Here is a 13,133-nt window from a genome sequence, read left to right as displayed (position 1 = left end):
TTTATGTCTGCAGTTAATCACTGAGGCAATAAATGACTTCTGGCTTTGCAGGGAATCTCAGTCTTGATTACAGTCCACCCCACCCTCCTGCTATCATGATTGCTACTTCCTTTGAGGCCTGGGGATCTCATGTGAAGGACTTTCTCTAAAAGACATATTTTTCTATGGGCTGCTCTTCCTACCACGAATGTTTCTGAATGATAACAAACCAAATGAAACTGGAGCATTAGGAGCCTTTTGCTTTAGACTTTGCTGCAAAGCTCAGCCAAGAAAAGTAACAGCTGTTATGCCAAGGAGACCAAATACAGCTCGGCTTTCCTGAGGACGTTTTACAGACAAAGCAGTATGATCACTTAGAGCTGTCTCCCCATCAGGACCAAGGGGGTATGTAAAGGAAATCTGATTCCTTTCATTACTGTGTGTGTGCATGGCGGGCATGCACATGCCAGTGTGTGAGGTCAGAGGCAGCTCTGTGGGCTCTGTGGGTTGAACCCAGGTCATGAGGCTTGCTGAGCAAGCCTCATGACCTGCTGAGCCACCCTGCTAGTCCAGGACCCTTCTTTTAATGTCTCTCTTTCCCCGTCTGCACTTCCTGTATTTTACAAACTCTGCTCATCCAGGACCCTTCTTTTAATGTCTCTCTTTTCCCTGTCTGCACTTCCTGTATTTTTACAAACTCTTGGAGGAAAAGAGTTGTCGCAGCAAAAAAGATTTTTTCTGGCAAGGATGAGATTGGAAAACAGCAGAGGTTATTTCTGGGTACCGTTTCTTGCATCGTTTCTGTTAAAAGAACATTTTTTCATTATCATTTCTTTGTAGAAGACTCACAGAATCAAAGATTTCCTAAGGCCTAGGAGTGCAGGTGTTTTGTCCCCAGTGACTGAGGTGGTTACTGAAGCACAGCACTAGCTGAGAGTTTAAATGTTTATTTAAAACAGAAATGCCACACCATTCCACCCTCACCCTTTCCAGCATCTGGCTAACAATAAGCTGGCTTTTCAGCCAAGTGTTGGCACAGAGGATATCGAAGGCTATATTGTAATCAAAGCAACACTACCGGAAAGCCTCAAACACCTAGCACTGCATAGGGGACAAGCAGGACAATTACCAAGATTTAGCTACAGAAAACCATTTGAAGACATTTCTTTTGTCTTGTGTTTTCCTCAACCCAGTGCATGGCTGCCATCTTTGGACTGTTTTCTGTTTGCATAGCTGTTTGGTGGGTTAAAACCTTATGGCTGTCCTAGGCACAATTCTGGAAAGTGCAAATTATCCTAAGGCACAGAACTCAGGTCCTCAGCTGGATTAGTACAAACCTAGATTCCCATGGGAATATACCAGAGAAAACGACCACCATGCACACCTAGAGAATGACCCCCAGGGCTCCTGCCCACCTCCGCACTCACTGTCACGCTACAGCAGCAACATGCCCTGCCCCTCAGCTCCAAGCAGAAGCAGTGCTCAGAATGAAGACCTTACACCCTGCCCTCAGCTCCAAGCAGAAGCAGTGCTCAGAATGAAGACCTTACACCCTGCCTCTCAGGCCTGCTGAGATGTTGGATAAGGATACAGGACCTCGAAAGGCCAGCCAGTCCTGAAGAAACCCAGAGTTGCATTGACATAACGAACCAAAACTCTCTGACAGGGTTTACAGCCAATGGCCAGACCCCTAGAACTTGAGACCTTCTGTCAGGATTGGGCCTCCCCTTATTCCGGGAAAAGGCTTCAGTGACTACATCAGTACTATTGTACTAGGCTTCTCAGAATTGAGAAAACAATGGGACATCAACAATCCCATTGGACAGAGTTGCCCACCCCAGAGATGGGGTTTCCTCCTGGCACCAGCATTTGCACCACCAGTTTAGAGAAATGACAAAATTTCTCCTGCATAGGTAGGTCCTCCTGAAATTTAATGCAACAATATTAATTTAGCTGTATGTAGCATGGAGGATGTGGCACTTACCAAAGCATCTGCTGTGCCCCAAACATAAGCAATTCATTAGACTTGGGTGCACAAGGCTCACATTTAAGAGAAACCATCATATGCTTGCCTAGAAGGCTGGATCTTCTAGGACACCCTGTCTTTGGAAAAGGTAGCTTGCTCCTCTCAACAAGAACATAGCAGAAGTGAGCTTGCAGCCAATCTCCTCACTTGGCAGGTTCTACCTGTCAAGCTTTTGGGACCCCAAGTATTTGGTGCTGACTTTGGGCCACTCAAGTATAAAAGGTGATACTGACTTACTGGGTATGATATGGCTTCAAATCACACCAGAGAGGAAAATACTGACTAGACATAGAATGGGGTGCCAGTCAGACCCCTCAGGGGCATGGCACTAGAGGTACAAAGAAGCCTTCACAGGGGCACCACTCAGGCTCTCAGACACCAAGGCAAGGCACTGAAGGAAGTGTCATCTTCCCTCTTGCTCTTCTCCCACAGCCGCACCTGTCACCCGCTGGCTGGAGTAATTCTCTCAGACCCTCCTCTCTAGAGGAGCCCCCAGAGCTGGGAAGTCCCACCTTGCACTAACGGTAGCCTGAAGGTGCTATTGTGACGAGGGACCTGCCCTTTCTCTGCTCCTCATGACGATGTTTCAAGGACCTCCACAGGGAAAGCAATCTAAGCTTTCTTCACAAAGCACACGGCTGCACGCAGTAACTGAACTTCCTGAAGACAAGCTCTAGACTGACGGCCAGGAAAGTTCCCTGGCCTCCAGGTTTCTGAGAAGACGGGAGACTTTACTGCTCTCTAGAGGACCCTGGGCAGGACAGGCCTGGCCATGGCCCATTCCAATGTTACATTTCTCCTTCCTCCACCCAGAGGTGCAATGCCTGGTGCTAAAATCCCAAGGAAGCTTCCAATAATGATGAAAATGATAAATGGGATATGAGCTGCTACCAGCACAATTAAGGTGAGTCCTGTGTCTCCTCTTCAAAGGTGGGATCAAAAGATGAGGTACAGAGCTGTTGTTGCTATGGCAGTCACTGATGACAAGCTAGGGCCACAGAACCCTTCCATTCTCCGAACAATATCACTCCTAGAGCCTATCTAAAAGGCAATGCCACTCTCCAGATGCACAAGGAAGGTGCTTTAGAGCCTCCCTCTGTCCTGCGCTCCGTGTCTGCAAGTGAACCAAGCCAGGAAAGCTGCTCTCTGCACTCGGTAAGTGTGCGGTGAAGTTCTTTGGGTCCCAGTTTCCTGAGGGCTATGTGGGCTCAGGAGACTAGAGGCTGGGTCGACAAGAGTCTGTTCCAAGGAGGCACCAGGAATCCGAATCTAAGTCAGGCTTCGGATCCATTTCCATCTCTTCCTTTGCTGTCTGAATTCCTTTGGAATGCATCCCCACCTGTCCAGACAAAGCAGCTGCACGTTAGCAAGGATGCTACTGGTCATGGCACTTCAGGATATGTTTTCATGATGGCATATTCTCTCAGGGTTTGCTGTCTGGTTTTGTGGAAGGCTCAGGTGACACTGTCTTGGAAACAGTTTCCATCTTTACATTACAAAGGGAGTGTAACTAGTTGCTCTGGTTTGCTCAGGCCCACAGGTTTGGGGATGCAGTATGAAAAGTGAAATGGCTGGGAATGGTAGTGCACCCCTTAAATCTCAGCACTCAGGAGGATCTGCGTCCATGAGTTTGAAGCCAGCCTGATCTACACAGTGAGTTCCAGACCAGCCAGGGATACACAGTAAGATACTGTCTCAAAAAACAAAAACAAGCACCCCCTCACCCCTGAGTCCTTGATAAAACAATCTTCGTGCTACTACCACTGCCAATCTTATCTCAGGAGTGTACATTACCTTCTGACGTGTTTCATGGACATTGTTTCCCTCAAGTTTCAAGACAACCATATGTTGTTCACAAAGTAAGAAGTCCAAACTCACATAAGACAAAGCCAAGGAATACTCTTCCCTCACTCATAGCTGAGCTGAGAGGGAGTGATACCAAGAAGCATCATATGCAAAATGTTTTTCCCAAACTATTTAACCTGAATGCAATAAAGCCATAATTCGAACTTCAGTGTTCAGAAGAGAGCATGAGTGTGTTCATGCCATTCTTTGAGTGTGCAGGTAAGAAAGAGGACACCCCTTGCTTGGGAGTTGACTCTTTCCCACACTGTGAGTTCTGGGGACTGAACACAGACTGTCATGTCTATGTGGCAAGTGCTTTACTGAGCTGAGCCATTTCCCCAGCCTTACATCAGTGTTAGACTCTACTTTAAAATGGTCCAGTAACGATGGGCGTTAGTGGTGCATACCTTTAATCCCAGCACTCAGGAGGCAGAGGCAGGTGGATCTCTGTGAGCCCAGGACCAGCCTGGTCTACCGAGCAAGTTCCAGGACAGGTTCCAAAACATGTCTTGAAAACAAAAACAAAAACAAAACAAGACAAAAAAGAAAAGGTTCAGCAAAGGCTGGGGATATAGTTCAGTGGTAGAGCATTTGCCTACCATGTGTCGGACACTGGGTTCAATCCCCACTGCTGCACAAATAAACAAAATGGTAATATAAGTATGTATAGGTATATACACCAAATAAAGTAACATGCTAATAACCCATATGGTAGGCAAATGGGCATTCATTATAATTTTGGCATTATAATTTTGGACATCTTCATAATAAAAGAAAAACCAAACAACTAGTAATAGAAAACAATGAAAGTTAGGTGTTAAAAATGATAAAATCCAGGCACCCAAACTAGGCAGGTCCAAGGCTCCTGGAATTAAGTACAAAAGTCACATCATTAAGAGACAGGACCCAGAGAGAGACAAGGAATTACAAATGGTTAAGTCTACTTAGTACCTTATGCTTTGTTTCTGTGAACTTCAAAGCAGATTTAGAAATTCAATTACTCTTTTCATGAATGCTCTCACCTGCTGGCCTCCTTCCAATTTCTTGTTTAGCTTTTGTAGTTGGGTAAAAATCTGGAGGTTTTCTTGTTGTAGCTTCTGTTGTTCAGCCAGACACTTTAACACCAGAGCCTGCAACCTCTCAACCTCGGCCTGCAGAGTGCCGCACGCACAAGCGGGAGAGGTCAACACTTTCCCAGCACACGGTACTGCAGGATTCAGCCGGGGAGGCTATGGACAAGGAGGAGATAATGCCATGGAGGATCTGCCATGAGTCTCCCCAGGGCAAATAGCTTTTACTTTAACCAACACAGGAGGACAAATATACACAAGAATAGGTGCAAGTAAAACAGAAAAATGCCTGGATTTCAACTGCACTTGTTACTAATAGGACAAGGGAACTCTCAGTGCTTAGGCCTCATTAGGCTGCAGTAAAACTCATCGCTGGGGCGGTGGTGCACGCCTAATGGAGGCAGAGGCACCATTAGGATCTCTGTCAGTTCAAGGACAGCTGGTTTGCAGAGAGTTCCAGGACAGGCTCCAAAGCTACACAAAGAAACCCTGACTCAAAAAACAAACATGCAGGTCAGAGGCAAAATCCCAGTACTTGGAGGCAGGTGGATCTCTGAGATCAAAGCCAGCCTGGTCCACAGAGCTAGTTCCAGGACAGTCAAGGCTACACAGAGAAACCCTGTCTTGAAAAAACAAAAAAAAAGGAAAGAAACAAAACAAAACAAAAAACCCACTTGTCAGTCACAGTGATGTATGCCTTTAATCCCAGTTCTTGGGAGGCAGAGGCAGGCAGATCTCTGAGTTCAAAGCAAAGCCAGAGCAAGTTCCAAAACAGCAAAAATTGAAAAAAAAAAATCAGATCAGCAAATAACAGCCTACAGGTTAAGTCTAGCATACTTTGTAAATAAAACTTTATTAAAATATAGGCACACTCATTCATTATGTATTAGGGTTGAGCATCCCTAATGTGAAAATCCTAAATGTTTCTATATCCAGAACTGCTGGAGCACTGATATGATATCACGAGTGGAAAAATGCCACACTACGCTCCTGAGACGGACTGTAGCTCAGAATAGGTACACTAGAATAAGACAAATAATGACCTCCAAGCTAAGTTTATAAGGACTCTATGAAACATAAACAAATTTACATTTAGTCTTGGGTCCTAGCCCTAAGATATCTCATTGCGTATATGCAAATATTTCAAAATTCAGCAAAATATGAGATTTAGAAGCCTTCTGGGTCCTAAACATTTGGATAGGAGATACTCAGCCTGCATCTGTGCTATGTTGGAGCTGTCGTCTCAAAGAGGACTATACAACTCACCAAGTCAAATGATGACTGTGCGGCTTCTTTAGAAGCCAGATGTCTCCTGATTTAGAGTTGTTGATTTACCATAGTTTCATTTCTATACAGGTTGGATGTATATGCACTGCTCCTACAGGCTGTTCTTTCTTTCCTTCCTTCCTTCCTTCATTCCTTTCTTTCTTTCTTTCTTCTTTTTGAGACAGGGTTTCTCTATATAACAGCTCTGGCTGTCCTGGAACTCACTCTGTAGAACAGGCTGGCTTCAAACAGAGCTCTACCTGCCTCTGCCTCGCGAGTGCTGAAATTGAAGGTGGAGTGTGCCACCATGCCAGGCCCAGGCATTACTTCATACACACAGCTCAACTCGCTGTCATGGTGTCATGAAAACTGAGTTTGGGAGCTAGGATTGTGACTGTTTGTAGAGTACTAGCTTAACACACACAACGCCCTGGCTGGATCCCAGCACTGAATAACTGAGTGTGTGGCATCTGCCTGTAATATCATTTGGGAGGTGGAGGCAGGAGTAGCAGAAGTTCAAAGCCATCCTCCATTCACAAAGAAACAATCACAACAAAAAGACTAATTTGGAAATGTACAGTTCAGTCTTGGTACTTCTGAGGAAGAGGGGAAAAGTTAACCTCTGGTGTTAGAAGGCAGAGAGTGGCTCTTAGAACTACCAGAGAGACAGTGTAGCTGTGGCCCAGGAGAACCTAAGAACTCACAATGGCAGTCTATCTAGCTGAGGTAAAAGACAGAGAGCTCAGTTACCCAGGCTCCTACTGGGGGCTGGTGCTCTGCAGGGACTTCAGATGCGACTTTGAGTCCTTGCAGCTCTTCATAGGGCAGGGTGTCCTTCTCCGACTCTGAAAATGCAGCACTCAGGGGAGTTGGACTGTCAGGCATGGGGATGAACTCTGCATTTTCCAGCTCCTGGGTCCACAAGAAAGAATCTCATCAGTTTGTTTGCAGCAATTTACTTTCTCCCAAGTTCCCTTGTAGCTTTTACTTTCATTCTGCTGTGACATCAGCACCCTCTAGTGGTGGCTAACAACATAAATCGTCTAACCCTGAAACAAACTGCCACCCTTTCTTCAGTGATGAAAATTCAGACTCAAGTTCAAGACCAGCTGCATCTGGCTCATTTCCCAACACAATTCTACACACACCATTTAGCTGGTAAGGAGGCTGAGCTGGAGGTGTGCTGTTTCCTCTGCTCTCTACCCTCACGTGACCAGTTAAGTCCTATTGGATGAAGGGCTTTAACTATGCAGGTCACTACCACCTCTTCTGTAAAAAAAAAAAATTTAAATTCCATTATGTGTGGTGGTGTATGCCTTTAATCCCAGCACCCAGGAGGCAGAGGCTGTGAGTTTGGAGTCAGATTGGCCTACATAGTGGGAAAAAAATCCATAAGCTGTAAATGTTTGCTGGCCATGCTTAACATACTAGCGATTGAGTCAAGCAGAATACAGCACCACCAATAAAACCCAGCAATCTCATCACCCTGACAAATAACCACCACAACAGTGGTCACTAGACTGTCTTATCCACATTCTTCTGTGCAATGCATTTTCTGAAAGAACAAGGTCTTACTGACAGAAAGTCCATCTTTTCATGTAAAATGGGTTACATTTTTACTGTCTGTACCTTATCTTCAATACACTATTTCCATTGTAAGGCATTTCTACTGCCCAATATTTCACTTCTATAAATAGTATATAATCCGTGAGCTTAATTTTTGCACAGGTATACTTCAATACCATTTAGATGTGGCTCCTGGTAGGTTAACTAGATTCCAGTGGAAGGACATACATCTAAGAGTATATGGGCAACACAAACTTAAAATTGAGAGGACAAAGTTGGGTTCATAGGAAGGGGGAATGGATCTGGGAAGAGTCAGGGGAGAGGGATGAATAAAATATAATCAAAAGAGAATGCACAAAATTTTCAAAGAACTAATAAAAATGAAGGAAAAATCTTTAGGATAGGTTACAAAAACAAAAAAGGTAAGTTACATGAATTTATTACATTCACTTTAATAATACAGGCATAAAGGAGCTGGGCCCACTGGCAGTGCATGTCTTTAGTCCCATCATTTGGGAAGCAGAGACAAGTGGATCTCTGTGAGTTCCAGGACAGCAAGGGCTATAAACTGAGACCCTGTCTTAAAAAAAAAAATCGGGGTATGAAAACATGCCATATCCTTCCTTCTTAGAAATGAAAACAGGGTTAGCTGTGTGGTACCTTCTTTCCAGGTGGGAGTCTGAACCCTTGTCTGCTGTCTAAATTAGGAGGACACAAGAAACAGAGACCCTGGCAACCCTTCCTGGCTCCTGCTACAAACTTCTCTGAGGTATCTGTCCCAAAGGATTACCTTTCGAAGCCAGCCAGGGCAGGAGCTGCTAGCCCCACAACTGTCCCCCACAGCCTCTGTGGGGCTGATTAAACCATCCATTCCACGGTCTGCTTCCATTGTTCCTCGGAAGCCTCCGCTTGGATCTGGAGTTTCAGATTCCCGCTGACTGTCTTCCTCTTCACCGCTGCCACCACCGCCACCAACGCCACCTCCACCACCTCCTGGGCTGGAACTCTGAACCACTGGTAGATGTGTAGTACAGAAAGAAAGAGCTTTTCTATGCCGTAGAGACTGACCATCTGACAAACCCACTCCTCCCTACAAAAGTTCCTAGAGTTGCATGAAGTGGAATGTTCAAACAAATATTTACACTAAACTGTTAAGTTTTTACATAGGGTTTATAATTTTATAAATAACTTTTAAAAAGTTTTGTTTTACTTTATGTGCCTGCATGTATGTCTGTGTACCATGTGCATACGTTGCCCTCAGAGGTCAGAAGAGGGTGTCAGATCCTCTGTAACTGGAGTTACAGATGGTTGTTAGCTGCCATTTGAGGGCTCTCTAAAACCTCAGTTCTTTGTAAGAGTCAACAGGTGCTCTTAACTGATGAAACAACTCTCCAGCTCCTCATTATTTTATTTTATTTTATTTTTTTGGTTTTTCGAGACAGGGTTTTTCTGTATTGTTTTGGAGACTGTCTTGGAACTCGCTCTGGAGACCAGGCTGGCCTTGAACTCACAGAGATCTGCCTGCCTCTGCCTTCCGAGTGCTGGGATTAAAGGCGTGCGCCACCACTGCCCGGCTGCTCCTCATTATTTTTAAAAGTGATTACATTAATTTACCGTGTGTATGCATGTGGGCACGTGTAGAGGTGTAGACAACCTGCAGACGTTAGATCTGTCCTACCATGTGGATCTTCTCAGGACTGAACTCAGGTTGTCAGGATGGCAGCATGAGCCTTTAGAGTCATCCTGTAGGCCCAAACTTATTCTTTCGTTTTGTTTTTTGAGACAGGGTTTCTCTGTGTATCCCTTGCTATCCTGGAACTTTCTCTGTAGACCAGCCTGGATTCGAATTTACAAAGATCTGCCTACCTCGGCCTTTCAAGTGCTGGGATTAAAGGCATGCACCACCACTGCCTGGCTTGTAAATTTTTTTTTTCAAGACAGGGTTTCTTTGTGGCTTTGGAGGCTGTCCTGGAACTAGCTCTTGTAGACCAGGCTGGTCTTGAACTCAGATCTGCCTGTCTCTGCCTCCTGAGTGCTGGGATTAAAGGCGTGCTCCGCCAATGCCCATCATAAATTTTTATTCTTGAGACAGTGTCCTTATATCACCCAGGCTGATCTTGAACTTAGCATGTAGCTGAGAATAGCCTTGGACTTCTGATCTTACTGCTACATCTTCCCAGTGCCAGGTGTATAATCATGTGCCACCATGCCAGGCTTACATAAAGGTATTTTTATGTTATGATCACCATAATTTTTTCATGTCTGGTTTCCAAATCCTAGTACACATCTAGCAAGTAATTCACTAGCAGTGTCTTCCACTGGCATCTATCTTCTATAAAAAGTTCAACAGTGAGTCAAACTCCTCTTAAGTTTGCACAAAAGAAGAAGATAGATTCTGAGACATTGATATACACATGACTTCTCAAAGGAGGAAATGAGGAATAGTTTTAGTTTCCTGGCATGGACTCAAGTAATAGAGAATCATGAAAAAAACTATAGTTGGAAAACTAGGAGAGGGTATAGGCTGATTTCCTAAGTTAAAGGTTTAACTGACTTTTCTTTCTGAGGGCCTATTTTAAAGGTAAATTTTGTATGGTTGTTGGAGATAGGGTCTCACTATGTAGCTCTGACTGACCTGGAACTTGCTATATATACCAGTTTGACCTTGAATTCACAGAAATTCACCTGCCTCTGCCTTACGATTGCTGTAAATTAGTAAAGACTAGCATACCTGGAATACCATGAAATGTAAAAGGCTCATGTGATGGTAAGGAACACAAATGTCACATCACAATGTGGAGCAAGTGTCTTAACTGCTCCCACATGTGATGCAGGCATAGAAGACACAATCACCCTGATAACAATGCCAGAGCAGCAGCACTCACCAACATACAACCTCCCCTCTTAATCACAGTTTCTCAGCCCACAGACCAAACTGGCACCAGGCCAGCACCACTTACCAGTTCCTATGGACAGGCCGCTGCTGTTAGAACGGATGGTCTTAGAATTCAATACTTTCTCTGGGGGAAAATATGCAGCAGGTAAGCATCATATACAGACACTGGCAGGAAGAGTGAAGGGAGACAGGGCAGGGAGGAGGCGGTCACTGCCATTTCTGACTCCCAATAACTTAGTACTTACCACCAAACACTCTACCTTTGCAGTTCACTGGAAGCACCATGGAGGCTCTACAAAGTAATAATACCTAAATCTGACCCCAGAGACCCTGATTGAATTGCTTAAGGGTGGGACAAGACTAAGATTCATAAAAGTCAAGGTTTTTTTTTGTTTGTTTCATCATGGAGTTCAAAGTTATCTTTATGAAAAAGCATTTGGAAATTTTCTTTTTTTTAGCCGGGCATTGGTGGCGCACGCCTTTAATCCCAGCACTCGGGAGGCGGAGGCAGAGGCAGGTGGATCTCTGTGAATTCGAGGCCAGGCTGGACCGACAGCCTCCAAACAGAGAAACCCTGTCTCGTAAAACCAAAATAAATAAATAAATAAATAAAAGAATTATTGAGCCGGGTGATGGTGGCACATGCCTAATCCCACCACTTGGGAAGCTAAGACAGGTGGATCTCTGTGAGTTTGAGGCCAGCCTGGTCTACAAAGCCAGAGCTGTTATACAGAGAAACCTTGACTCTAAAAACCAAAAAACCAAAAAAGAAAAAAAACAAAATAAAAAAACCCCAAAACAAACAACAACAAAAAGAATTAAAGCAAAGGCAGGCACAACATTATTAGGTAAATGGAAGTAATAAATCCTATGATATGATGTTCAAACTGATGGTGATGGAATAAGCCTGTAATTCCTGCGTTCAGGAGGTGGAGGCAGAAGGGTCAGGAACTCAAGGTTGTTCTTGGCTACTAAGTACTGAGTTTGAGGCTGCATGGAGCTACCAGACCCTGACACAAAATCTTCCAATAGAGAAGAAGCGGCAGATGACTAACTTGGGAAATGAAAATGTTCTGTTCCTACCGCTCTGTATGGAATCTCTGTCCAGCACAAGACTTGAAAAAGCAGCCTCTGCTTCTGGAACTTCTGTTTCCAAAAATGCCACCACTAGTACTTTAGGTGAGAGTCAATCCTGTCTAAGCCATCCCAACTCCATATATATGAAACTCTTACCAACAATAAGAATGGTGTGCCAGCCACGGCAAGAAAGGTCTGGGACATGATGCAAAGATCCAAAAATAGGTCGAGGCCATGAGGTACAGATATCAGAGCCATGTGGTCTCTCGGTGGGAGTCATTGCCAGGCGGCCGTTGCCACCATTTCCCCAGGCAAAAATGTGATTATCTAGAAAAAAATTAAACAGCAGGTTAATAGAGCACTCTTTACCCAATTCTATGGGTAATCCCATTGTTACACCTTGGAACTAGAAAGATGTCCTACTAAGCACCAAATGAGAGAAAAGCTGATTGTTTCTCTATAGAACCTAGCTCTTCTTGATGCCTGGGTAAAATGAACACGGTTCCTATGTCATTCATTCATTCATTCAAACAAGTAAGCAGCAAGTATTGCTCAAGGTGTCTGAGGCAGGTCATAAAGCCAAGTACTTGCTGCAGTACTTCAGTGGGGAGAAGGACAACACAAAACCAAACAGATAATGCTTAAGTGCTATGGAGGACGGGGACTGGAGGGAAAACAAAGGATATGAGTAACAGTGGGATGGCATTTCATCATTTTAGAGAAAGTGCTCAGGGAAGTACTCTTTGATGCTTTAGCTGAACCGAGGGCGTTTCCAGGCAGACGTAAGAGTAAGAGCAAGGCTGCACAAACAGAAGAAGGAGGTCCCTAGGAGCAAAGTAAGAGAGGGACAAGTGGCAGGAGTGGTCCTGGTCATTCATATGGGGCATGCAAGCCTGACTGATGTCTTAGCCATGAGAGCCTCTTGGCAGGAGGCTCTTAAGAGGACTTCCCAGGCTGTGATGAGAACCAACTGCAAAAGAACAAAGGCGGGAGCAGAGGCCAGTTGAAGCCCTGGTAATAGCAAGACGCTGTTGGCATATTCGAAGACGCTCAGCACCATTTCCTGATGGACAGGATGGACAGTGCGGGATGGAGCTGGCTGCGTAATAAGTCTGCAGAGGAACAGGTCTGGGCAGACTCACGATGTTTCATGTGCCAACACTAGAAATCTGATTCTTGTCCAATTCTCTCTCTCTCTCTCTCTCTCTCTCTCTCTCTCTCTCTCTCTCTCTCTCTCTCTCTCTCTCTCTCTCTCTCTCTCTCTCGTCTCTCTTTCTCTGTGTATGTGTGTCTCCTCTCCTCTCTCTCTGAAATGAAGGGTAACTGATTGATTAGTGATCATGGCAGGACAACAGATATGAATCAGGACTCATCTAAAGTACAGAGTTGAGGGCTGTGGACCAAATGT

The 13,133-nt window shown here is 44.7% G+C and overlaps 1 protein-coding gene across 2 annotated transcripts in view; it reads right to left on the bottom strand.

The window, feature by feature from the left end:
• Positions 1 to 910: 910 nt before the first annotated feature.
• The window catches only part of Nek9 (NIMA related kinase 9), a 37,224-nt gene continuing 25,001 nt past the window's right edge, over positions 911 to 13,133 (bottom strand). For both annotated transcript variants that reach the window (XM_040742742.1, XM_040742743.1), the window contains 6 exons: positions 11,882 to 12,052; positions 10,713 to 10,772; positions 8,543 to 8,766; positions 6,937 to 7,098; positions 4,873 to 5,079; positions 911 to 3,344 (listed from right to left, as the gene is read on the bottom strand). In XM_040742742.1, coding sequence (XP_040598676.1) covers positions 3,222 to 3,344; positions 4,873 to 5,079; positions 6,937 to 7,098; positions 8,543 to 8,766; positions 10,713 to 10,772; positions 11,882 to 12,052 — 947 coding nt within the window. In that variant the 3' untranslated portion in view covers positions 911 to 3,221. The remainder of the gene's footprint in view (positions 3,345 to 4,872; positions 5,080 to 6,936; positions 7,099 to 8,542; positions 8,767 to 10,712; positions 10,773 to 11,881; positions 12,053 to 13,133) is intronic.

Source organism: Mesocricetus auratus, unplaced genomic scaffold (assembly GCF_017639785.1).
Source record: "Mesocricetus auratus isolate SY011 unplaced genomic scaffold, BCM_Maur_2.0 Super-Scaffold_15014, whole genome shotgun sequence".
In the NCBI taxonomy this organism is placed as follows: domain Eukaryota; kingdom Metazoa; phylum Chordata; class Mammalia; order Rodentia; family Cricetidae; genus Mesocricetus; species Mesocricetus auratus.
Note: the sequence above shows the minus strand (reverse complement) of the source record. Positions and strands in the feature narration are given on the sequence as shown.